Source organism: Chiloscyllium plagiosum, unplaced genomic scaffold (assembly GCF_037043375.1).
Source record: "Chiloscyllium plagiosum isolate Xiang-an unplaced genomic scaffold, Cpla_swu_hap1 HiC_scaffold_17, whole genome shotgun sequence".
Classification (NCBI taxonomy): domain Eukaryota; kingdom Metazoa; phylum Chordata; class Chondrichthyes; order Orectolobiformes; family Hemiscylliidae; genus Chiloscyllium; species Chiloscyllium plagiosum.
In genome coordinates this window covers 13,743,400-13,767,510 of record NW_028270155.1, presented here as the reverse complement: position 1 = coordinate 13,767,510, position 24,111 = coordinate 13,743,400, and the positions used below count along the sequence as shown (strand labels likewise).

The window sequence follows — 24,111 nt, the reverse complement described above, 5'->3', positions numbered from 1 at the left end:
ATGGCAAATATATCCTTTCTTATGCAGGAAGACAAGACTGCACACAATACCCCAGATGAGGTCTCACCAAGGCTGTGTAGGACTACAATAAAACATTCCTGCTTCGGATCTCAAATCCTGTTACACTGAAGACCGATATACAATTTGCCTTCCTAATGTTTCTGCACCTGTCCATCGACTTTCATTGATTGGTGTACAAGGACACCCAGACCCCTTTGTACTTTCCAGTATATCACCATTTAAATAATAGTCTTATTTTCTGATTTTCACACCAAAATGTATCACTTCACATTTAGTCACGTTTTGCTGCATCTGCCATCTGTTTGCTAATCGTTCAACTTGTCCAAGTCACCTTGAAGGCTCTTTGCATCCCTCTCATAACTCACAATCCCACACAATCTTCGTATTGTCAGCAAACTTAGAAATGTTGTAATTCCATTCCACATTCAGGTCATTTATATATATTTTGTGACTAGCTGGGGCCCAATCTCTGTCCCTTGTGGTACCCTACTAGTCACTCCTGCCACTCGGAAAAAAGATGTTTCATTCTCGTTCTGTTCCCACTTACCTATCCATGATAACATATAACCTTTTATCACACGTGCTTTAACTTTGCCCACCAGCCTCTAATGTGCGCCTTATTTATAGCTTTTTGAATGTCCAAAACCACCACATCCATTTCTAATGTTCCTTATTTTTATACTTGTGTGTAGATTTGAAAAGTCGCAATGGTACTGAAGCAATTAGGTATATTTACAGACTGAGATATTGGCCTTCCCAACACAAGTGCTGAACCAAAACCATGCCTCACACCTGTGACCATATTTACTTTTTGGTATCAAAAACAGAAATTGCGGAAAAACTCAGCAGGTCTGGCAGAATCTGTGGAGAGAAATCAGACTTAACATCTTCAGAACACTTGAAGAAGAGTCACTAGACTCGAAATGTTAACTCTGATACAGATGCTGCGAGGTTTGCTGAGTTCTTCCAGCAATTTCTGTTTTTGTTTCTGATTTCCAGCATCCACAGTTCTTTCAGTTATTTTTACTTTGTATTTATGTTTTGGTGCTGTTTCACCCAAGAGAAAAGACAATAAAAGCAGCTTGAGTGAGGATCTGACAATCTCCTAAGAAAAAAACATCAATGGAATGGGTTCAATATGGAATGATGCAAAGTCAACTTAATTCCCAGGATCTTTCATGACCCAGTGAGTAATGGATTTTCACCAATCAGTGAGAAATGTAACCATGGTTGGACACCATCACCAGTGACACCAGTGAGTGAATTGATAAGGAGAACAAGGCTAGCGCCTATTCCTGGAATGGTTTAAAAGGACTCTGAAATAACTGCATGAAGGCTGATATCCTATCACCAAGTTATCCTTTACTTACAAATGCATAGTACATATCTTATTCTTTAAAACGCAAGCACCCTTTAATGCAGGTGCACAATTACTGCTAAATAATTGGGTTACTACTGAATCATTTTCCCCTAACTGCAAAGCAATACTTCCAATCATCAGTCACGAAGTGAACAGCTAATATCTTTTCCCCAGGATAGTGGAGTCCAAAACTAGACGGCATAGGTTTAAGGTTAGAGGGCAGAGATTTAAAAGTAAACCAATGGCAACATTTTCACTCACGGTATGGTGTGTGTATGGAATGTGCTGCCAGAGGAAGTAGTGGAGGCTGGCACAATTGCAGCATTTAAAGGCATTTGGATGCGTATATAAATAGGAAGGTTGAGATGGATATGGGCAAAATGCTGGCAAAAGGGACTAAATTAATTTAGGAGATCTGGTCAACATGGACGAGTTGGATTGAAGGGTCTATTTCCAACCTGTACAGCTCTACAATTCTATGACTTTATGACATGACACTTTCCCAATTAGCTGAGAGCAGGCTCCCAGAGTGAGTAGAAGCCCTGACACTCCACTCTGTGTCTGTCAGCAAGGTCTCCCTGATTGGACCAGGTCAACTATTTTCCCTGCAGCATCGGAAGCTGAGGGGTGAACTTGTATATATATAAAATCATGGGGGACATGGATAAGATGAAAAGTCAAAGTCTTTTCCTTGGGTTAGTGGAGTCCAAAACAAGAGAGCATATGTTAAAGGTAAGAGGGGGAAAGATTTAAAAGGGAACCAAGGGGCAACTTTTTCATGCAGTGGATGGTGCATGTATGGAATGAGCTGCCAGAGGAAGTGATGGATACTGGTACAATTACAGCATCTAAAAGGCATCTGGATGGTTATATGAATAGGAAGGGTTTAGAGGGATATGGGCAAAATGCTGGCAAATGGCACTAGATTCATTTAGGATATCCAGTCAGCATGGATGAGTTGGACTGAAGGGTCTGTATCCATGCTGTACAACTCTATAACTCTATGACTGTAACAGCCATAATCAGGGAACTTGTACTCGATGAGGTCCACCTGGCTGACCTCGCTACAATCCCTACAGACTCAAATCACATGTGCTACACCATGCTTCCAGACTTTCCTTTGATGTGCCAGTATGTTGCAGAAACCCGCCATTTTATTTAAGACTGTTCCGAGGAACTGATCAAAAATTCCATTTAAGTTGTGCTTCTGTGTGCCTGCCATTTTCTATTTGCAGGTACAGGTTCTGCTTTGTGAAACAGCAAAGCAATTAATTACAGCCTTAAACAAGAGCTGAAGCCTAATGACCCCAATTGCGTGTTGTTTATGTTGCTGAAACATGCTGGCAATAAGATGCAGAGCTGGCCCACATGAAACAACAGTAAACTCCCCCATCTTTGTGCAGCTGAGGTCATTCTATCTTGACATGTGGGTTGCTTTAGCTGACTTATATTTTATTTGGTCATCAGGGAAGAAAAAATCCTCCTCTCCAGTGACAGGGCTAACCTTCCAAGCCCCAGTACTGAGCCAGACAGACACGTTGATTATCTTGTTCAGAGATCAAGTCTACTACAGAGGTTCAGCCAGGTTTCTGTCTCCCATTCTCACCATGCCATCTTCATGATGACATCTGTCCTATGCTTCAAATAAGAATCAGTCTTGAGTGAAAGACCAAGGTTTTATATCTAGGGAGAGTAGAACACAAAATGGTCAAAGTTACACTACTAGCTATGCAAGGTTCTGGTTCGACCACACCTGGAGTACTGTGAGCAGTTCCAGGTATCATAACTTTGGAAAGATATCATACTCTCAGACAGAATTCAGCATAATTTACCACGTGTCAGATTTACATACCGTGTACAGAGGAACCTTGATTATCCAAACACCATGGGCGGGGAGTATTTTATTCAGATAATCAAATGTTCAGATAATCGAATGCCGGATAGCATAGTTTAGATTAGATTAGATTCCCTGCAGTGTGGAAACAGGCCCTTCAACCCAACAGGTCCACACCGATTCTCCAAAGAGTAACCCACCCAAACCCCTTTTCCCTCTGACTAATGTACCTAATTGACAATTTAAGCATGGTCAATTCACCTAACCTGCACATCTTTGGACTGTGGGAGGAAACCGGAGCACCCGGAGGAAACCCACGCAGACACGGGGAGAATGTGCAAACTCCACACAGACAGTCACCCAAGGTTGGAATCAAACCCTGGACCCTGGTGCTGTGAGGCAACAGTGCTAATCACTGAACCACCGTGCCGCCCAAGTATTTTATTTTAGTAGTTTATTTTAGTAGTCAAGCATCAGGACCTTACAATCTTGTCTGCATAATCTGAAATTTGGATAATCGAATGCCAGATAACCGAGGTTCTTCTGTATACATCAATAGCACATTTTTGAGCTTGGCTTTTAAACTAGTGGCATATGGGTTTTGTCTATTTGTGTGAAACAAAGAAAATAGGAGTGGGAGTTGGCCTCTTTATCCTTCAAACCCACCACACCAGCCAACATGATCATGGTTGATCCTGACAGGGTAGAATCGGAGAAGATGTTTCCACTACTGGGGGAATCTTGAAGTAGGGGACACATGTGGATGCTCATTTAAAACTGAGATGTGGAGAAACCTCTTCTGCCAGAGGGTAGTAAATGTCTGGTGTTCTTTACCCCACAGAGTTGTGGAGGTTAAATCGCTGTCAGTATCTATAGAGGTGGTGTATAGATTTTTGAAATTTTGGAGCATTGATAACTATGAAGAGCTGATATAAAAGAGGAATAGAGGCCTAGGGCAGGCCAGCCATGATCTTACTGAATGGCAAGGTAGGCTTGAGGGGCTGAGTGGCCTACTCCTGCTCCTATTTCTTTCCAGTCATTGAATCATAGAGCTGTACAGCATGAAAACAAATCCTTGGGTCCAACACATCCATGTTGACCAGGTATCCTAAATTAATCTAGTCCCATTTGCCAGCATTTGGCCCATATCCCTGTAAACTCTTCCTATCCATATACCTATACAGATCCCTTTGTGGGCGGCATGGTGGTTAGCACTGCTGCCTCACAGCGCTACAGACCCAGGTTCAATTCCCGCCTCAGGCGACTCTCTGTGTGGAGTTTGCACATTCTCCCCGTGTCTGCGTGGGTTTCCTCCGGGTGCTCCGGTTTCCTCCCACAATCCTAAAATGTGCAGGTTAGGTGAATTGGCCGTGCTAAATTGCCCATAGTATTAGGTGAAGGGGTAAATGTAGGGGTAGGGGTATGGGTGGGTTACGCTTCGGCGGGTTGGTGTGGACTTCTTGGGCCGAAGGGCCTGTTTCCACACTGTAAGTAATCTAATCTAAAAAAAAATCTGCAATTATAACAGCCTCCACCACTTCCTCTGGCAGCTCATTCCACACACGCACCACCGTCTGTGTGAAAACGTTACCCCTTAGGTCCCTTTTAAATCTTTCCCCTCTCACCCTAAACCTACGCCCTCTAGTTCTGGAGTTTTCCCCCACCCCAGGGAAATGACCTTTGCTATTTACCCTATCCATGCCCCTCATGATTTTATAAACCTCTTTCAGGTCACCCCTCAGCCTCCAATGCTCCAGGGGAAATAGCCCCAGCCTATTTGGCCTCTCCCTATAGCTGAAATCCCCTCTATGCCATGCTTCTGCTCTCTCCCTGTCACCTTTAACTTGCAGAAATCTGTTTATTTTATAAATGTAATCAGTAATTTCCTTTCCATGGTATTTGGTTCTGTGACACAGAATTCCACATGTTCACCATCCTCTGAATGAAGAACTTGCTCTTAATCCCAGTCTGAAATAGCCTACCCCATATTATAAGGCTATGACCCTTTGTTCTGGATACCCCAACAAGGGAAATCATCATTCCTGCTTCCAGCCTATCCAACCTTATCAGATTTTTATACTCTTCAATTAAATCTTTTACATCTCTCGAAACGCCAGTGAAATCACAGGCCCAGTCCACCCAACCCTTCCTTTGTAAAACTATCCTGCCATCCCTATAATCGATGTGGTGAACCTTTTCCGCAATCTATGAGTGGGTCTAATTATTAATAGGTCAATCCTTTCAAATCCAAAATATTCAACCAGCATGTGTCAAAGAGAAGATGACTGAAAGCCACCTGGAGTGTTAATGGAAGTTTGTTTATACTGTGAGGTTCATGACAAAAGAGGGAAATAAAAGCCATTAGCTTAGCAGAAGCTCATCTGAACTTTTTTTTTATTCAGCTGAAAGCTTTTGAATTCAGTTCTAAAGAGACCTGATTGAAGTTAGATGCAACAATTGTTTCTCTGAAGAAAAGTAGGTTTGTTCTGAGAAGTTAAGGAATAAGTTGTTTCAGTGAACGGCTTTCAGTTTGTGGAAACTTTTAGGCCAGGAATGGTTGTTAAACATCTGAATTGGCTATTCAAAGCTGAGAAATTCTAATACTCAATTGTGTGAGTTAAAGAAAAAGATATTGCAGCTCACAGGATTACAAGGATATCAGAGGGAAGAGAATATCAGTGAAGGAGTAGGGCCCATTGGTAACAAAAGGAGGAATCTCTGCATGAAGTCAGAAGGCATTGGTAGAGTGCTAAGTGAGTAATTCATACCTGACTTTACTCATGAGAAGAAGGACACAAGAACAGAATTCAAGAAGATGGACTGTGAAGTTCTTGAGCAGGTTGATATAAGAAGTGTGGAGGTACTGGAGGATTTGGCTGGTCCAAACGTTGTATCTCAGACTCTGTGTGAGATGAGGGAAGAAAGAACAGCAGCCTTGACCAAATTTTTTAATCATCTTAGGCCACAGGGGAGGTGCCAGAGGACTGGAGGACAGCTGTGTTTCAACTTTATTAGAAGGACGGTTGAGATAGATAAGGGAATTAGAGGCCAATAAGTCTTACATCAGTTGCATGAAAATTACTGGAGAAATAGTGAAGGAAAAATATAATCACCATTTTTATAGGCAAGGTATGTTCTGTGATAGTCAGCATGGTTTGGTCAGAAGGAGTTCATGTCTAACAAATCTTGGTGATTTTTTCAGGGAGATGACCAAGGTTGTCACTGAGGGTAGGACAGTTTGTGTAACTTATATGGATTTCAGCAAGACCTTTAACAAGATCCTACATGGAAAACTGACAAAGAAGGTAAAAGCTCAAGAGATTCAGGCTAATTTGGCAAGATGGATCCCAAATTGGCTGAGGGACAGGAGACAGAAGGTAATGGTAGAAAGCTGTTTGAAAGACTAGAGCCCAGAATTCAGCTGCATACCACAGTGGTCATAAATTATGTCAATCTGAATGTGGGGGGAGTGGTATGATAAGCAAGTTTGTGGATGACACCAAGATTGGTCAGGTGATTGACAGTGAGGAGGAAGGTTTTAGGTTACAGGAGGTTACATGGATTGGTCAGATGGGCAGATGGAATGTAACCCTGAGGAATGTGAGTTGATGCACATTGGAAGAAGTAACAAGACAATGGGGTACTCAATGAATAGCAGAACACTAGGAAGTTCAGAGGAATAGAGGGAACCTGAGATGCTTGTCCATAGACCTCTGAAGATGGCATGACAGTTTATTAGGGTAGTTAAGAAGACAGACAGGATGCTTGCTTTTATCAGTCAAATCATAGATTATAAGATCAGCAAGATTATTCTGGGGTTTATCAGAACTTTGAACTCACAGCTGGAGTACTGTGTGCAGTTCTGGTCACCACACTATGGGAAGGATGTGATTGGAGGGGGTACAAAAGAGATTCACCTGGAATGTCACCTGGGATGGAGCATTTCAGCGAGGAAGAGAGGCTGGATAAGCTCAGGTTGTTTTCTTTGGAACAGGGAAGGTTGGGGGGGGCAGCTGGTAGATTATACTAGATTATAAGGGACATGGACAGGATAGGTAGTAAGAAGCCATTCCCCTTAGTCAAAGGGTCTTGAGCAAGGCAGCATAATTTCAAAGTGAAAGGCAAGGGGTTTACAGGGGATCTGAGGAAATGATTTGTTATCCAGAGGGTGATAAGAGTCTGGAATGCATTGCCTGGGAGGGTCATTGAGGCAGGTAGCCACACAACCTTCACAAAGTACTTGGATGAACACTTGAAGTGTCATAAGATTTAGGGTCATGGGCTTATTGCCGGCAAGTGGGATTATTTTAGGAGCAGTCTATTTTTGGCGGTACAGACTTGATGAGGTAAAAGATCTCTTCTGTCCTGTATAATTCTATGATCCTATGACTGGAACTGAAAAGAAGCAGTTAAATCAATTGAACAGATTTGATAGGTGAAGAAACTTTCTCTTTTTTTTTAAATTACAAAAATATTTTGTTTCACTCTTCGTGTTGACAGTATACTGGATTTAGTTTTGCTGGGTATTTGAAATCTTTCAAACAGTCTTACTTACAGATAATTTGGTTTGTCTTATTTTTCTTTCTTTTGTGTAATAATGTCTGTTTTATTGTTGAAAGCAAATCTGCACCATGCGAAATGAAAAAAATAAAACAAAATATGATCTATGAGGACAGATTTCATTCCAGAATCTGATTTGTACAGGAGGAATATCAGTCTGGATCCTAACAACCCAGTTTCCAGAGGCTAACTTACGGAAGATCACATAATTCAGGCTTTGACAGACTAAAGGATGGCTTGATCAAAGTTTTCAAAATATCAAATAAAAACTATTTCTACAGGTTGTGAGTATAGAGCTGGGACATAGAATAAACATAAGAGTCAGGCCTTTCAGCCATGACATCCTGAAACACATCCAAACATAAAGTTTGAAATAATTTTCAATTCTTACTTATCAATGACAAATTGCTTAGTGTTGTTTTGAAATCTGAGATTGATATATTTTTGATTATCAATAGTATTAAAGGAAATGAGCAAAAGAAGGTACATGGAATTAGGCCACAGACCATAAGACATAGGAGCAGAAGCAGGTCATTTGGTCCATCAAGACCACTCTACCATTCAATGAGACCACGGCTGATCTGATAATCCTCCATCCCATTTCCCTATTCCCTGATTTTCTTACTTATTAAAAATCTGTCTATCTCAGCCTTGTATGTACTTAATGACCCAACGTGTACTCTCTGCAGTGAAGAATTTTTGAGATACATATTCCTCTTCATTTCTGTCTTACATGGGTGACCCCTTATTCTGAGATTATGCCCTCTGGTTACCCACATGGGGAAACAGCCTCTCAGCAGCTACGTAAGAATCATATATGTTTCAATAAGGTCACCTTACATTCTTCTACAGTTAAGTGAATACAGGCCCAACTTGCTCACTCTCCCAACATTAGAAAAGCTGTGATCTCCATTAATGGTGAAACAGGCCTTTGTTCATTTCAACAGCATCCTCAAGCATGTTTGCACTGGTCTTCTTTTGAAGTTAAAAAGGCTAGCCTTTTTGTCTCCAATTGACAATTGGAAAAGCTGCCATTGTCAGGCATCTTGTCTAAAAATGCAGCAAGTTCCAACAATTCCTGCAGATCTTGTAAATGTGTTTCCATTACTTAACTGCAAATAGTATCTAGCTGTTGTAACAAATAAAATGTCCTGAGGTTAAGAGTGAGAGGAATCTAATTTTGAAAGCAGTGGATTGAATCACAAATAGTTATTACCAATTGATTCACACCACATGCATTTTTCAATGAATCAATCCTGCTTGGATCTGCTTGGCAGGGCAAAAAGCATTAAAAAGCTACCATCAGGGTCCAAACTTCTTATTAATGTATGAACTGAATTGTAAAGCCATAAGAAATAGAAACAGGAGGAGGCCTCAAGCCTGCTCCTCCATTCAATTGGATCATGACTGATCTGACATTCCTCACATCCACATTCCTGCCATTTCCTGTCACCCTTGATTCCTCACTGATCAAGAATCTATCTACCTCAGCCTTAAGTATACACAAGATCTCTGCCCTACAGCTTTCTGGAGTTCCAAAAACTCACAACCGTTTGACAGAAGAAATTCATGATGAAGGGCTTTTGCCCAAAATGTTGATTTTCCTGCTCCTCGAATGCTGCCTGACCTGCTGTGCTTTTCCAGCACCACTCTAATCTAGAATCTGGTTTCCAGCATCTGCTGTCCTTGTTTTTACCTAGAAGAAATTCCTCCTCATGTCACTCTTAAATAGGTGCACCCTCGATTCTGAGACTATGTCCTCCTGTCCTAGACTTTCCCATGCAGGTAAATATCCTCTCAGCACTTACTCTATCAAACTCCTAAAGAATTTTATATGTTTCAATGAGAAAACTTCTCATTCTTCTAAATTTTAATGAGTCGCAAAGCAAGAAAGCAGCCCACGTATCTACTACCATATAGTAAGGTCACTATCAAAGTATGAGCCTCTTGTCAAAATTAAATTTAAACAAAACCCAATTTGGTGTTTTCCCTGATAACCATGTCTGAAACCTTGTGGGTCATTGCCATTTCTACCAATATGCAGTACTGGATAAGGATTGTTTGAGATAATTCCCTGTCTGAAACCCTCTCTGATATTGTTTAATTTTGGGCCTATCTAGTGATTAGTGGTAAAGGATACTCCACCAAAGGGTTTGTACAGAACAAGCACAGGACTTAGATAATAAGAAGGTCTACAGCATGAAACAAATAGAGAAAATGCTGGAGAAACTCAACAAGTCTGGCAGGATCTGTGAAGAAAGAAACAGAATTAACAGAGTTTGATTCTTCTTGAGAAGAGTCTTGTTTGGTTTTAAAGAATCATAGCGGACTCACAACATTGACTGTTTCCCTCACCACAGATGTTGCGTTTCTCTAGCACTTCCTGTATTTGTTTTAGATTTCTAGTATGTGCAGCACTTTGTTTTTTTTTTCAGGTGTACTGCACAATACCTGTGAATATAACTACATTGGGTCAGGCAGAATTATTAAGGAACAGATACATCTGCTCCATCCAAGTGTTATAGTGGAACTCTCTGTCTCCAACCACAGTAGGATAGATTCAATTCCCTACAGTGTGGAATCGGGCCAAGTCCACACCGACCTTCTGAAAAGTAACCCACTCAGACTCATTTCCCTCTGACTAATGCACCTAACACTGTGGGAAATTTAGCATGGCCAATTCATCTAACCCACACAGACAGGGCGAGAACATGCAAACTCCACACAATCACCCGAGACTGGAATTGAACCTGGGTCCCTGGCGCTGTGAGGCTGCAGTGCTAGCCACTGTGCAGCCCTACTGGGCTAGCACACATACAGCCAATGCAACATGAACATTAGGCCTTTAAGAACCATTAAGCTAAAAGCCATTACCTTATTCAACAGACAGTAAGTATGAAAGAAAGTATGTAGTTTCACATTATGTTTAAAATTGCAATATTTTTCTAAATAGATTGCCTAAGAGAGAATAGTTAAAAAAAAGGCAGACACCAAGTTGTGGTAGAATAAGGGTTAGAACAAAAGGACCGAAGGCAAATTCTGAGCAACAGGTGTTTTATTGGGGCATTTGAAAGTACTTCCACCAAAGGTGTGATAGAATAATGTGAAAATGTAAGGCAGGTGTACGATGAAAGGGAAGGAGCTGACACAAGACATCAGTCTGGTCAATAAAGGTTCAACATGGAGCTCCTGTTGGACAGGATGAGAGAACGAAGCTAGGGCTGTGAAAGTGAAAAGCTACACAATGTACACAGAATGTCAGGAATACAGCGTGAGGGGAGAGGGTCACAGATGCAGTCAACAGCACAAGGTCTAGGAGGATGGTAAAGATCTGGGTGGGTAGAAGATGATGTAGACAAGAAATGGTTCTAATAAATTTGATAAAGACAGTACAAGTCTGAATTCGCTCCTCCAAAACTGGTGGAATCTGAATCAAATTAAAACGTTAAAAATGAGATGTTTGTTAGGTTTGAAAGAATGACTTGCACTTAAAGACTCCCAATTCTACCAGATGCCTCAAAGCATTTCATAGCAAATGCAATACTTCAATTGTTGTCATTGTTGTAATGTAGTAAATGTAATGGCCAATTTGTGCAGAGCAAGCTCCCATAGAGACATAATGACGATGTAACCTGTTCTACTGATATTGATGTTGAGTGGGAGGGGGCGGGAAGGTAAATGCTAACAAAAATTCCAGGCATACTTTACTGCCCTAATAGAGTCACAGAGTCATACAGTACAGAAACAGACCCTTCGGTTCAACCAGTCCACGCCAAACATAATCCCAAATTAAATTAGTCCCACCTGTAATGCCACATTTTCTTGTATATCCACCTCTGAGGGTAGATAGATTCTCTGGCAGTGCAACTACAATTCTCACTCAGTTCTGATTATCTTACCCAGCCCTTACAGTGCAACTCGAACTTGGCAGTTTGTGAATCAGAGGTGAACGGTAATCTCAAACTGACCCAGAATAGACACAAAATGTAAGAATTTGGCATCATATGGAACTAAGGCAGCTCAATGGACCGAAGGCAGAGATTAAGTCAATGGCAGCACAGGCTTCAAGGTTGAATGGCCTACTCCTGAATCTATGATGAACTGAGGAGGTAAGAAGTTGGGTTTAACTGTGGGATGCAAAGAGACTGAGTAGGAATGGATGATGCGGAGAAGACACTGAGACAGCTAAGCAGATCTTGATCCCCAATTTAAGAAATCCACCACCACCACAATAAGAAAACAGCCAGACATTCGGTTTGGTGCATATGGACTTGCTTTGTCTCTTCCTCAGTGCTGACTGGTTGACTAAACTTATTTGTATTTCTTGCAGAGTTCCAGCATTTGTAACATTATTTTCCAATTTTATCTCTAGTTAATTGTTTGATTTTGATTTCCTCTTCCTGTTTTCATGCGAATCCCTCCCCATCAGTGTCATACATAAACCTGTACATATAAGGCCAGATAGTTGACAGTGCTGCTAGTTCAGGCCTTTGTCAATACTGGATGAGAATGTATCTACTCCCTTGAACTCCCAAGCTACCTCTAATGCAGGCCAGATCTCTGTTTGGTCTAGATTAGTAATTGAACAGGAAGGCATGCGTGGAACCTCATGATCTAGCCTTACATGCCATCTAAATTCAAATGGATTGTGGCATTTGAACTTTAGCACCTTGTCCGACCAGAACTTTTGTTTCTTTACTATCACTGTCATTGTCTTCAACATCCTGGGCCTTAACCTCTGGAATTCCTTCAGTAAATATATTTGCCTCTCAATCTCTTTTTTTTTAAACTTCAAGGTACTCCTTAAGATCTCTCTCTTTGACCAAGCTATTGACCAGCTAACCTCATATCTCCCAAAATGGCTGAGTGTAAAATCTGGCTCCTCAGCCTGGGACATTTTACTCAGCTAAAGGTGCTATATAAACGCAATATATTGTTGCTATCATGCAACTACCAAGTGCAAATAATGGTTGAAATCTGGAATTCTCCCCTGAGAAAGCTGTTTTGAGTCTGGGGCTCTTTGATATTTTTATTAAGTAAGGGGCATGATATCAAGGAAGGTAAATGCTGTTCAGGTGCAGAACAGCTACGTCCTAACTGAATGGTGGAACAGGTTTGAGGAGGCAAAGTCCTCAAGTTAATGCATTTTGTTTTAAAGAAAGGCCACTGAGGTATGGGAAGAGAATTCCAGAAAACACACTGGTAGAATTAAAACTCAATCATTCAGGAAATATCTCTTCATGAAACAGGGAGCAGAATGTTGGAACTTTCTACCGCTATGAAAACTGTGGATGCTGAAGTTTCAAGATAGACTTTTGTTTGTTCATGTTATCAAGGAATCAAGCAAAGGTGTCTATTTGGGACAGATATAGAATAGGCATGATCTAGATTAGATTACTTATAGTGTGGAAACAGGCCCTTCGGCCCAACAAGTCCACACCGACCCACCGAAGCGCAACCCAACCAGACCCCTACATTTACCCCTTTAATCTAACACTTAGTATGGCCAATTCACCTGACCTGCACATCTTTGGACTGTGGGAGGAAACCAGAGCATCCGGAGGAAACCCACGCAGACACGGGGAGAATGTGCAAACTCCACACAGTCAGTCGCCTGAGTCAGGAATTGAACCCCGGTCTCTGGCGCTGTGAGGCAGCAGTGCTAACCACTGTGCCACCGTGCCGCCCATAAAGTTAAATGGTGGATAACATTCAATGGGCTGAATGGCCTCCTCCTGTATCAATGTTCCTTTTTGAGAAGTTATACCTCTAATATCCCTACTCTACACCAACCAGCTCTGATTGCAAGTAATTCAGTGACACAGTGACTCAGGAAATAAATATATGTGTTTCTGATAAATAGCAGGGTAAAGGGCTATGGGGAGCAGGCAGCAAAGTGGAGTTGACATCAGGATGAGATCAGACATGGTCATATTAAATGGCAGAGTGGGATCGAAGGGCTGAATTACCTACTCCTGCTCTTAATTCCTATGTCCCTGTGACAAACAGAGCAAACTCATTGCTATACAAGTCACAAAAGGCAAAACCTTATATCAATGCAGAAACGCACTCAATAGAATCCATTTGTAATATGCGAACTGCACTCAGTATGACTAATAGTAATGTTCAAAATATAATAATACTATTCCTTTAAAGACAAAATACAGTACTTATATCATGCAACTGTCTATCGTCTAAGCCTTCGTATACTGTTCTCTGTCTCCCATCCTAAGGTTAATCCATTATAGGACTGATTTCAAAACAATGGCAAATGCACAGGACAGATTCAGTCAGATGTGATATTAGATTATAACAATGTAAATTGTTTTGTGTTAGAGTTGAGAAGGTTGGGTGACAACCGAATAGAGACCTTCAAGTGTATGAAAGTTGTCATTGGGGAGATTGCAACTGATTAATTCTACTGGCCATTGGTTGGTACAGATTTAAAACAGTCAGAAGAAGAAATACAGGGGAGGGTGGAACATATTTCCTTAAATGGAGGATAAGTCCCTGGAAGTATAGAGGGGACACAGGAGTTTACTGAAGAAGGAAATCAGGAGGGTGAAAAGGGGACATGTGATAGCCTTGGCTGAGAAAATTAGGGTAAATCCAAGGAGGTTCTTTGAGTATATTAAAGGACAAAGAATAATTAGAGAGAGAACAGAACCCCTCAAGGACCAAAGTGGATATTTATGTGTAGAACTGAGGAGGTGGGCAAAATGTTCAATGACTATTCCTCCTCTGTGTTTACCATGGAGAAAGGGCATGAAGACTTGGGAACTTGGGGAGGTTAGTAGTGATATCTTGGGGATAGTCCATATCACAGTAGAGGAGGTGTTGGATGTATTAGAATGCATGAAGGTACATAAATCTCCTGGTCCTGACCAGATATATCCGAGACCATTACAAGATCATAGAGAAGAAATTGCAGGAGCCATGGCTGATATTTTTGCATCATTTAGGTTGGGTAATAAATGCTGGCTCAGCCAGCAATGCCTATCTCCCATGAATGATTTTTTTTTTAAAAAAACAGTCTTAGCGTTTTGGGTTCAGTGACTCTTCATGAGAATGTTAACTCTGCTTTCTCCACACAGATGCTGCCAGACCTGATGATTAAAATCTGTTTCTACCTCAGCTTTACCACTGGACTTAGCTAGTCAATGCCTCACTGCCCAGCCTCCCACTCCTTATCCACCTTAAACCGAATGTCATCAAAAACATTTGTTGCACAGGTCTGAGCTTATTCAAAAACCCATTTCCCCATGTGCTTGCTGTGTTCCATGAATTCCCAGTCAAGTAATATTTGGACTTGAAAATGCTTGCCTGTGATTGTAAATCCTTCACTCCCTTCCTCTCTGTTGCTGTCATCTCCTCCAGCTTCACAATCCTCTGAAAACTCTCCACCTTTGAAATTCTGGCCTCATGTACACCACTGATGTGGATCATCCCACTAAGGGCCATGTCTTCAGCCTCCTAATTCTGCATTAGCCTCAATAAAGGTTTTCTGCCTCCTTGCCACTCTTTCCATCCATTTCCCCACCTTTTCAAACCCTTGACCACCTTGACCAAACTTTGGCCAATGTTTTCATGTCTCCACAGAGGCCATTTGAATGTTGCCTGCAATTTCTCTTTTGTCTCAGATCACCACGTTCTCAATCCGCGACTTCTATCATCTAAAAATATGACAGTGGCAGATATATGGGAACACCACTCCCTGCAAGTTCCCCTCCGAGCCACTCACCATATTGATTTGGAAATCTATCACCATTCCTTCACTGTCACTTGGTCAAAATTCTGGAATTCCATCCCTGACAGCACTGTGTCTCTCCCTAATAGCCAAGGATTACCAGAGAGGAGTGATGCCCTAGTGGTATTATCAGTGTATTGTTAATCCAGAGCCCCAGGTAATACTCTGGGGACATGGGGTCAAATCTCACTAAAGGATAATGGTGGCAACTGAATTCAATAAAAATCAAGATTGAAGGGTTTAATGATGACCATAAATCAATTGCTAATGGTTAGAAAAATGCTCTTTAGAGAAGGTTTGGTCTATGTTGGAGGCTGAGGAATGACCATACAGAAATTTTAAAACATTGTGAGGGGCATGGATAGAGTAAATAGGTAAGATCTTTTTCCCAGAGTAGGGGAGTCCAAAACTGGAGGGCATAGGTTTAAGGTGAGATTGGAAAGATTTAAAAGGGACCTAAGGGGCAACTTTTTCATGCAGAGGGTGGTGCATGTAGGAAATGAGCTGCAAGAAGAAGAGGTGGAAGCTAGTACAATTGCAACATTTAAAAGGCATCTGGATGGATATATGAATAGGAACGGCTAAGTGGCAGAGTGCTGGCAAATGGGAAGAGATTAGTTTCGGGTATCTGGTCGGCATGGACAGATTAGACCGAAGAGTCTGTTTCCTTGTTGTACATCTTTGACTCTGTGACATGACTCCAAATTTACATCAGTGTGGTTGACTCTTTGTTACCCTATGGCATTTAGGGATGGGCAATAAATGCTGATCTAGCAGATGGTGAATTAAAGAAAGAAGGCAGCTCACCACCATCTTCTCTGGGCCAGTTAGAGATGGCCAACAAAATGCTGGCTCAGCCAACGTTGCCCACATTCCCTTAATTATTCTTCTTTTAAATCTGCATTGCTCAGCCTTTGTTTAAAAGCCATATAGGGTGGATTAATTCAGTTGCCTTGCTGATTCATACCATCTGAAATTCCAGTTTCAATTGCATCAATGGGTGACCAGAAAAAAATGCCATAATTGCTCTTTGCACCAAATGCAATTAATACAAAACTGATCAAAGACCTTCTGCATTTTACAAACTAGCGCACTATTAATTAAGGGTTTGTGGGCAATGCTGGCTGAGCCAGCATTTTGCATCGTCCTTACTGCACCTTTACTTTTGGATACAGCTATACCTGTGACTGAGCTATCACTCCAGCTCGGTCTCTGGAAAGTACCTTTCGCACCTCCCCTTACAGCTACATTGATGAGGGTCTTTTTTGTTCAACTTCTTCCCTTGACCCCGTTACATTTCTAGTCTTCAGACGATTTTAACAAGTCACCTTAAAGCTTTAAAACAAAAAGGAGTAGTGTCGGTGGATTTCGATAAAGGCGCAGCATTGAAAACACAATCAAAGGTCACAAGTCTGAATCGGATATCATTTTAGCAATGTGGAGCCACCCAGTATGATTTCTTGTCTGATGTCCGTTCCCCAGTGCAAATATTTCCCTCCCGGCCAGTGCTGAACACATCGATAAGCCAGTGACTGATGCTGATGTTTCTGGAACATGGTTTGATCCAGCGAATCAATCGGCGTCTAGAATTGATAATTCCATTAGTTACCAAAGGCATATCATCATTAAAAAAAAGAACGCAGCACGAAACATAACCATGTCAAGTAATTAGAGAGAGAGAGAGAAAAAAGACAGTGGTAAAATGAGATTAGGAGATCACGGGTCCCGTATTAACAAGGAGACACCACATATGTGTGCAAAGCAACTCCTGCTGGGGAATGTGAAATCTTCTAAAAGTATAGCTACTCGGTAGAATGGTTATTATAATACATATGCAGATGCTTACTATATGCACGCCACCGTATATATTTATACTATATTATTCATTAATGCTCTTCTAAACTGTGTACATTGCATTTGAATATTGTAGATCCGGTCTCAAATGTAGATTCGGATGTTGGTAATCACACACACTACAATTAAATGATAAACATATAGCATTCTGATTTTCTAACGGCATTAGAAATAGGTCCAAAATATGAAATTAGCCTCCATTAGTATATACGAATGTAGAGCATACTGGGCTGTTCTTCTGTAAGAATATGCACAATTTAGAAAGTATAGGATATGATCTGTATATAAAATGTGCACAGTATATACACAGCCCATGTACGAGAAACTAATTGCATACACACATACAATGTACAAATGATAAATGAAGAGCATACCATATATTGGCGGTGTAAATGTAAGATTTTAACCCTCTCAGCACACAAGCCATATGTAGATCGCAAACAAAAAGGAGTGTTAATTTAAAAGAACGGTATATAGGCTATGAATGTATACTATATTTGCAGTCTATAAGCACTCACACGTTCGTTCCCTGTGAGAACGTGAATGATAGAATGTTTACTGTCTATGAACACAATATACAGACACTGAATGTCTATGATACTTATTGTGTATAAGCGCAAACTATATATAGGTAGAAGTTTCAAAGTATTCTGGTGATGTATAATCATACAGGACATGCATGGTAAATGTATAGGATATTGGCCATCTACAAACATCCACAGTCTGTAGATAGCAAATATATAGGATACTAGCTTTTTATTAGCAAATGTCCAGTGCGTCGATAGTAAATGTATAAGATCCTGACTGACACACGAAGTGTGGATGGCAAATGTATATCACTGACAGTCTACAAGCCCACACAGTATGTAGACGGTAACTATATGGAATTCTGACTTATATAGGCACACACGGTACGTAGATGGTAAATGTATGGAATTCCTACTGTCTATATGCATGCACATAGTATGCAGATGGTAAACGTACAGGAAACCGTCAATCTATAAGGACACTATACCGTTGCGAATGTACAGAGTGCTGGTTCTCTATATGGACACTATACCGTGGCGAATGTATAGAGTGCTGGTTCTCTATAAGGACACTACACAGTGGTGAATGTACAGAGTGCTAGTTCTCTATAATGACACTAAGGTGAATGTATAGAGTGCTGGTTCTCTATAAGGACACTACACAGTGGTGAATGTACAGAGTGCTAGTTCTCTATAATGACACTAAGGTGAATGTATAGAGTGCTGGTTCTCTATAAGGACACTACACAGTGGTGAATGTACAGAGTGCTAGTTCTCTATAATGACACTAAGGTGAATGTACAGAGTGCCGGTTCTCTATAAGGACTCTACACAGTGGTGAATGTACAGAGTGCCGGTTCTCTATAAGGACTCTACACAGTGGTGAATGTACAGAGTGCCGGTTCTCTATAAGGACTCTACACAGTGGTGAATGTACAGAGTGCTGGTTCTCTATAAGGACACTATACAGTGGTGAATGTACAGAGTGCTGGTTCTCTATATGGACACTACATAGTGGTGAATGTACAGAGTGCCGGTTCTCTATATGGACACTACATAGTGGTGAATGTACAGAGTGCCGGTTCTCTATAAGGACTCTACACAGTGGTGAATGTACAGAGTGCCGGTTCTCTATAAGGACTCTACACAGTGGTGAATGTACAGAGTGCTGGTTCTCTATAAGGACTCTACACAGTGGTGAATGTACAGAGTGCCGGTTCTCTATAAGGACTCTACACAGTGGTGAATGTACAGAGTGCCGGTTCTCTATAAGGACACTATACAGTGGTGAATGTACAGAGTGCTGGTTCTCTATATGGACACTACATAGTGGTGAATGTACAGAGTGCCGGTTCTCTATATGGACACTACATAGTGGTGAATGTACAGAGTGCCGGTTCTCTATAATGACATTAAGGTGAATGTACAGAGTGCCGGTTCTCTATAATGACACTAAGGTGAATGTACAGAGTGCTGGTTCTCTATAAGGACACTATACAGTGGTGAATGTACAGAGTGCTGGTTCTCTATAAGGACACTATACAGTGGTGAATGTACAGAGTGCTGGTTCTCTATATGGACACTACATAGTGGTGAATGTACAGAGTGCCGGTTCTCTATATGGACACTACATAGTGGTGAATGTACAGAGTGCCGGTTCTCTATAATGACATTAAGGTGAATGTACAGAGTGCCGGTTCTCTATAATGACACTAAGGTGAATGTACAGAGTGCTGGTTCTCTATAAGGACACTATACAGTGGTGAATGTACAGAGTGCTGGTTCTCTATAAGGACACTATACAGTGGTGAATGTACAGAGTGCTGGCTGCCGAGAAGGTGAAGTGCGTCTTGCAGATTAGTCTGAAAGCAGCTACTTAACCAGGCCTTGACTCGGATTTTCACCTCTCCTTCCTGGGGCTCGGGCATCGCTTTCTTGGCCACCCGCAGCTTGTTTAAACCCCCAAATCCGGACAGGATGACGGCTCGAATCTCCTTGGTGTCCCCCAGCACATTGCTGCGCTCCCTGGCCGCATCCTTCTCGATCATGTGCTCGGTCTCCTCGCTCTTGTCCACGCCGTCGTTAGCCATGGGAGAGGGTGCTGGAGACGGCCCGGAGGAGAATGGGTGCTGGTGCTGGGTTCGACTGGGCTGGGAGCAGGCTCTCGCTGAATTGTCTCTCCTGCACAAGGCAGTCTGAGTCCGCCGCTGACTTGAGCTGCAAATGAACCGAAGCGACAGCACTGGCGCAGCCAGGCAGACTGGTCGTATTGCAGCGCGTATAACTCGCGGTGGCTGGGAGGGATGTGATCATTTCTTTTGCAAAGTTATCCTCCAAGCAGCGTGGAACTGCAGCAGGAAATCTGTTTAACATCTTCCAAGTGCTGCATTACAAAATAAATATGACACAGCAAACCTAATTGTATACATTTATCATCTACATCCTGTGTATGTGTGCGTGTAGATGGTAGGAATTCCATACATTAACCATCTACATCCTGTGTGCAGCTAGAGACGGTCAGAATTCCATGTATTTACCATCTACATAATGTGTGCACCAATAGACAGTCGAAATTCCATACATTTATCATCTACATACTGTGTATGTATAGACGGTCAGAATTCATTCATTTACCATTCTTGAACTTTGTAGTGGAACCAATGAGGAAGCAAGCTTTCTTACATCTGGTTATGTGTAATGGGACAGGAATAATGAATAATCTCATAGTTAGGGATCCTCTTGGAAAGACTGATCACAATATGGTTGAATTTAGAGTACTGATGGAAAGTGTGAAGATAAAATCCAATGCCAGGGTCCTGTGCTTAAACAAAGGAGACTACAATAGGATGAAGGAGGAATTGGCTAAAGTAGACTGGAAGCAATGACTTTATGGTGGGACAGTTGAGGAACACTGGAGGACTTTCAAAGGAATTTTTCAGAGTGCTCAGCAAAAGTTTATACCAGTGAAAAGGAAGGACTGTAGGAAAAGGAGTAATCCAGCCATAGATGTTTAAAGAAATAAGGGAGGCTATCAAATTGGAAGAAAAGGCATACAAAGTGGCAAAGACCAGTAAGAAACTAGAAGATTGGGAAAACATTAAAGGTCAACAGAAAGCCACAAAAAATACTGTAAGGAAAAGTAGGATAGATGATGAGAGTAAACTAGATCAGAATATAAAGACAGATAGCAAAGGTTTCTACAAATATATAAAACGAAAAAGAGTAGTGAAGGTAAACATTGGTCCTTTTGAGGATAAGAAGGGAGATTTAGTCATGGGATATGAGGAAATGGCTGAGGCATTGAACAGGTACATTTAGTTGGTCTTCACAATGGAGGACACGAATAACATGCCAGTAATTGACAAGGAGATGAAGGTAGGTGAGGATCTGGAAACAATCATTGTCATGAAAGATGTAGCGTTGGGCAAGTTAATGGAGCAAAAGGTAAACAAGCCTCCTGACCCTAATGGAATACATTCCAGGATACTAAAAGAGATGGCAGGAGAAATAACAAATACACTCATGGTAATTTTCCAAAATTTGCTGGACTCTGGGGCAGTTCCAGCAGACTGGAAAATAGTAAATGTGATGCCATTACTTACAAAAGGAGGTAGGAAAAAGATGGGGAATTATAGGCTGGTTAACTTAACTCCTGTAATGGGGAAAATGCTTGAATCCATCATTAAAGAAGAATTAGCAAGATATTTAGATAGAAATTGTCCCATTGGGTTGACGCAGCATGGGTTCATGAAAGACAGGTCATGCTTAGCCAATTTACTGCAATTCTATGAAGACAATATGAGCACAAAGTATAATGAGAACCCAGTAGGTGTGGTTTATCCAGATTTCTAAAAGGTATTCGACAAGGTGCCACACAAAAGGCTGCTGCATAAGATAAAGATGCAATGTGTTAGCATAGATAGAGGATTGGTTAACTGACAGGAAGCAAAGAGTGGGGAGAAATGAGTATTTTTCTGGTTAGCGATCAATGACTAATGATGTGCCTCAGGATCACAGTTGTTTACAATTTATATAGATGACTTGGAGTTGGAGACTATGTGTCATGTGTCAACGTTTGTGGATGACACGAAGACGAGTGGTTGAGGAAAGTGTACAGAGGACTCTGAAAGTTTGCAGAGGGATATAGATAGTTTAAGTGAGTGGGCAAAGGTCTGGATGATGGAGTACAATTTTGATAAACATGAAGTCATCCATTTTCATACGAGTACAGTAAAAAAAACTATTATTTGATTGGTAAAAAAATTGCAGCATGCTGCTGTGCAGAGGGACCTGGGTGTCCTTGTGGCTGAATCACAGAAGGTTGGTATACAGGTTCAACAGGTAATTAAGAAGGCAAATGGAATTTTGGCCTTCATTGCTAAAGGGATTGAGTTTAAAAGCAGGGAGGTTATGTTGCAGCTGTATAAGGTGCTGTTGAGGCCACACCTGGAGTACTGCATGCAGTTTTGGTCTCCTTACTTGAGAAAGGATGTACTGGCACTAGAGAGGGTGCAGAGGAGGTTCACTAGGTTGATTCTGGAATTGAGGAGGTTGGCTTATGAAGGCAGATTCATTAGAATTTAGAAGAATGAGGGGGAATCTTATAGAAAAATATAATTATGAAGGGACTAGATAAGATAGAAGCAGGGAGGATGTTTCCACTGGCCGGTGAAGCTAGAACAGGAGGGCATAAAATCAAAATGAGGAAGAACAGATTTAGGACTGAATTAAGGAGGAACTTCTTCACCCAAAGGATCATGAATCTGTGGAATTCTCTGCCCAATAAAGTAGTTGAGGCTTCCTCATTGAACGCTTTCAAAGCTAAGATGGATACGTTTTTGAACAGTAAAGGAACTAAGGGTTATGATGAGAGAGTGAGTATGAGGAGCTGAGGCCATGGAAAGATCAGCCATGACCTTGTTGAATGGTGGAGCTGGCTCCAAGCGCCAGATGGCCTACTCCTGCTCTTATTTTGTATGTTCTAATTGCAAATCTGATATGGCTCATGATGGGAACAGATCATTCTGAGCTGAGCTTTCTGACCAGGTGGGACTAGTTTAGTTTGGAAATTAACACGGAAATTGCAGCAAAAACTCAGCAGGTCTGGCTGCAGGGGAAGCAATAGCCTACAGGTGTTATCACTGGACTGTTAATCCAGAGACCTCAGGTAATACTCTGGGGACCTGGATTTGGATTCCACGGAGGCAGATGGTAGAATTTGTATTCATTAAAATAGAGTCTGGAATCAAGAGTCTAACAATATGCACAAATCCATTGTCAATTGTTGGGAAAACCCCATCTGGTTCACTGATGTCCTTTAGGGGAAAGGAAATTGCTCTCCTTACCTGGACTGGCCTACATGTGACTCACAGTAATGTGGTTGACTCTTAACTGCACTCTCGGCAATAAGTGCTGGCCTGGCCAGCAACACCCACATCCCATAAGTGATTAAAGAAAAAAATCCGTGGAGAGAAATCAGAGTTAACCTTTTGGGTCGAATGACCCTTCCTCAGAACTAGTTTAGTTTAGGATTATGGTCGGCATGGACTAGTTAAAGTGAAGGGTCTGTCTCCCTGCTACATGACTCTATGATTCCGAAGAGTGATCAGCTCTCATAATGAGCCATATCAGTTTCTACATTCATAAAAAGGTTCCCTGCCACATAACTACTCTGATGTTTTTAGTACAACACCAAAAGAGTGCTGCACTGTTAGCGGTGCTGTCATTCCAATGAAATATTGAACCCAGGCTCTTTTGGCCTTCCGGATGACTGTGATAGCTCCCACAGCATTATTTTGAGGAAATACCATAGCATTATCCCTGTTGTTCTGGCCAATATTTATGTTGCTGAAAATTAACCAGAGTTTAGGTCATTATTTAAAAATAAAGGGTGACCCATTTAAAACAGAGATGAGGCAATATTTTCTTTTCCTCTCTGAAGGTTGAGAGTCTTTGGAATTCCCTTTCTCAAAAGGCAATGGATGCAGAATCTTTAAATATTTTTCAGGCAGAGTTAGATAGATTCTTGATCACCAAAGGCATGAAAAATTATCAGAGATATGCAGAAATGTAGAGTTGAGGTTAAAATCAGATCAAGCATGATCTTCGAACAGGGGCAGCACAGTGGCTCAGTGGTTAGCATTGCTGCCTCACAGCACCAGGGACCTGGGTTTGATTTCAGCCTTGGGTGACTGTCAGTGTGGAGTTT

General features: G+C 41.4%; 1 protein-coding gene across 1 annotated transcript in view; it reads right to left on the bottom strand.

Annotated features, from left to right (window-relative positions):
- The window catches only part of vat1l (vesicle amine transport 1-like), a 198,307-nt gene extending 178,200 nt beyond the window's left edge, over positions 1–20,107 (bottom strand). Inside the window, exon 1 of the mRNA XM_043706556.2 lies at positions 19,785–20,107. Coding sequence (XP_043562491.1) covers positions 19,785–19,993 — 209 coding nt within the window. The 5' untranslated portion in view covers positions 19,994–20,107. The remainder of the gene's footprint in view (positions 1–19,784) is intronic.
- Positions 20,108–24,111: the final 4,004 nt, after the last annotated feature.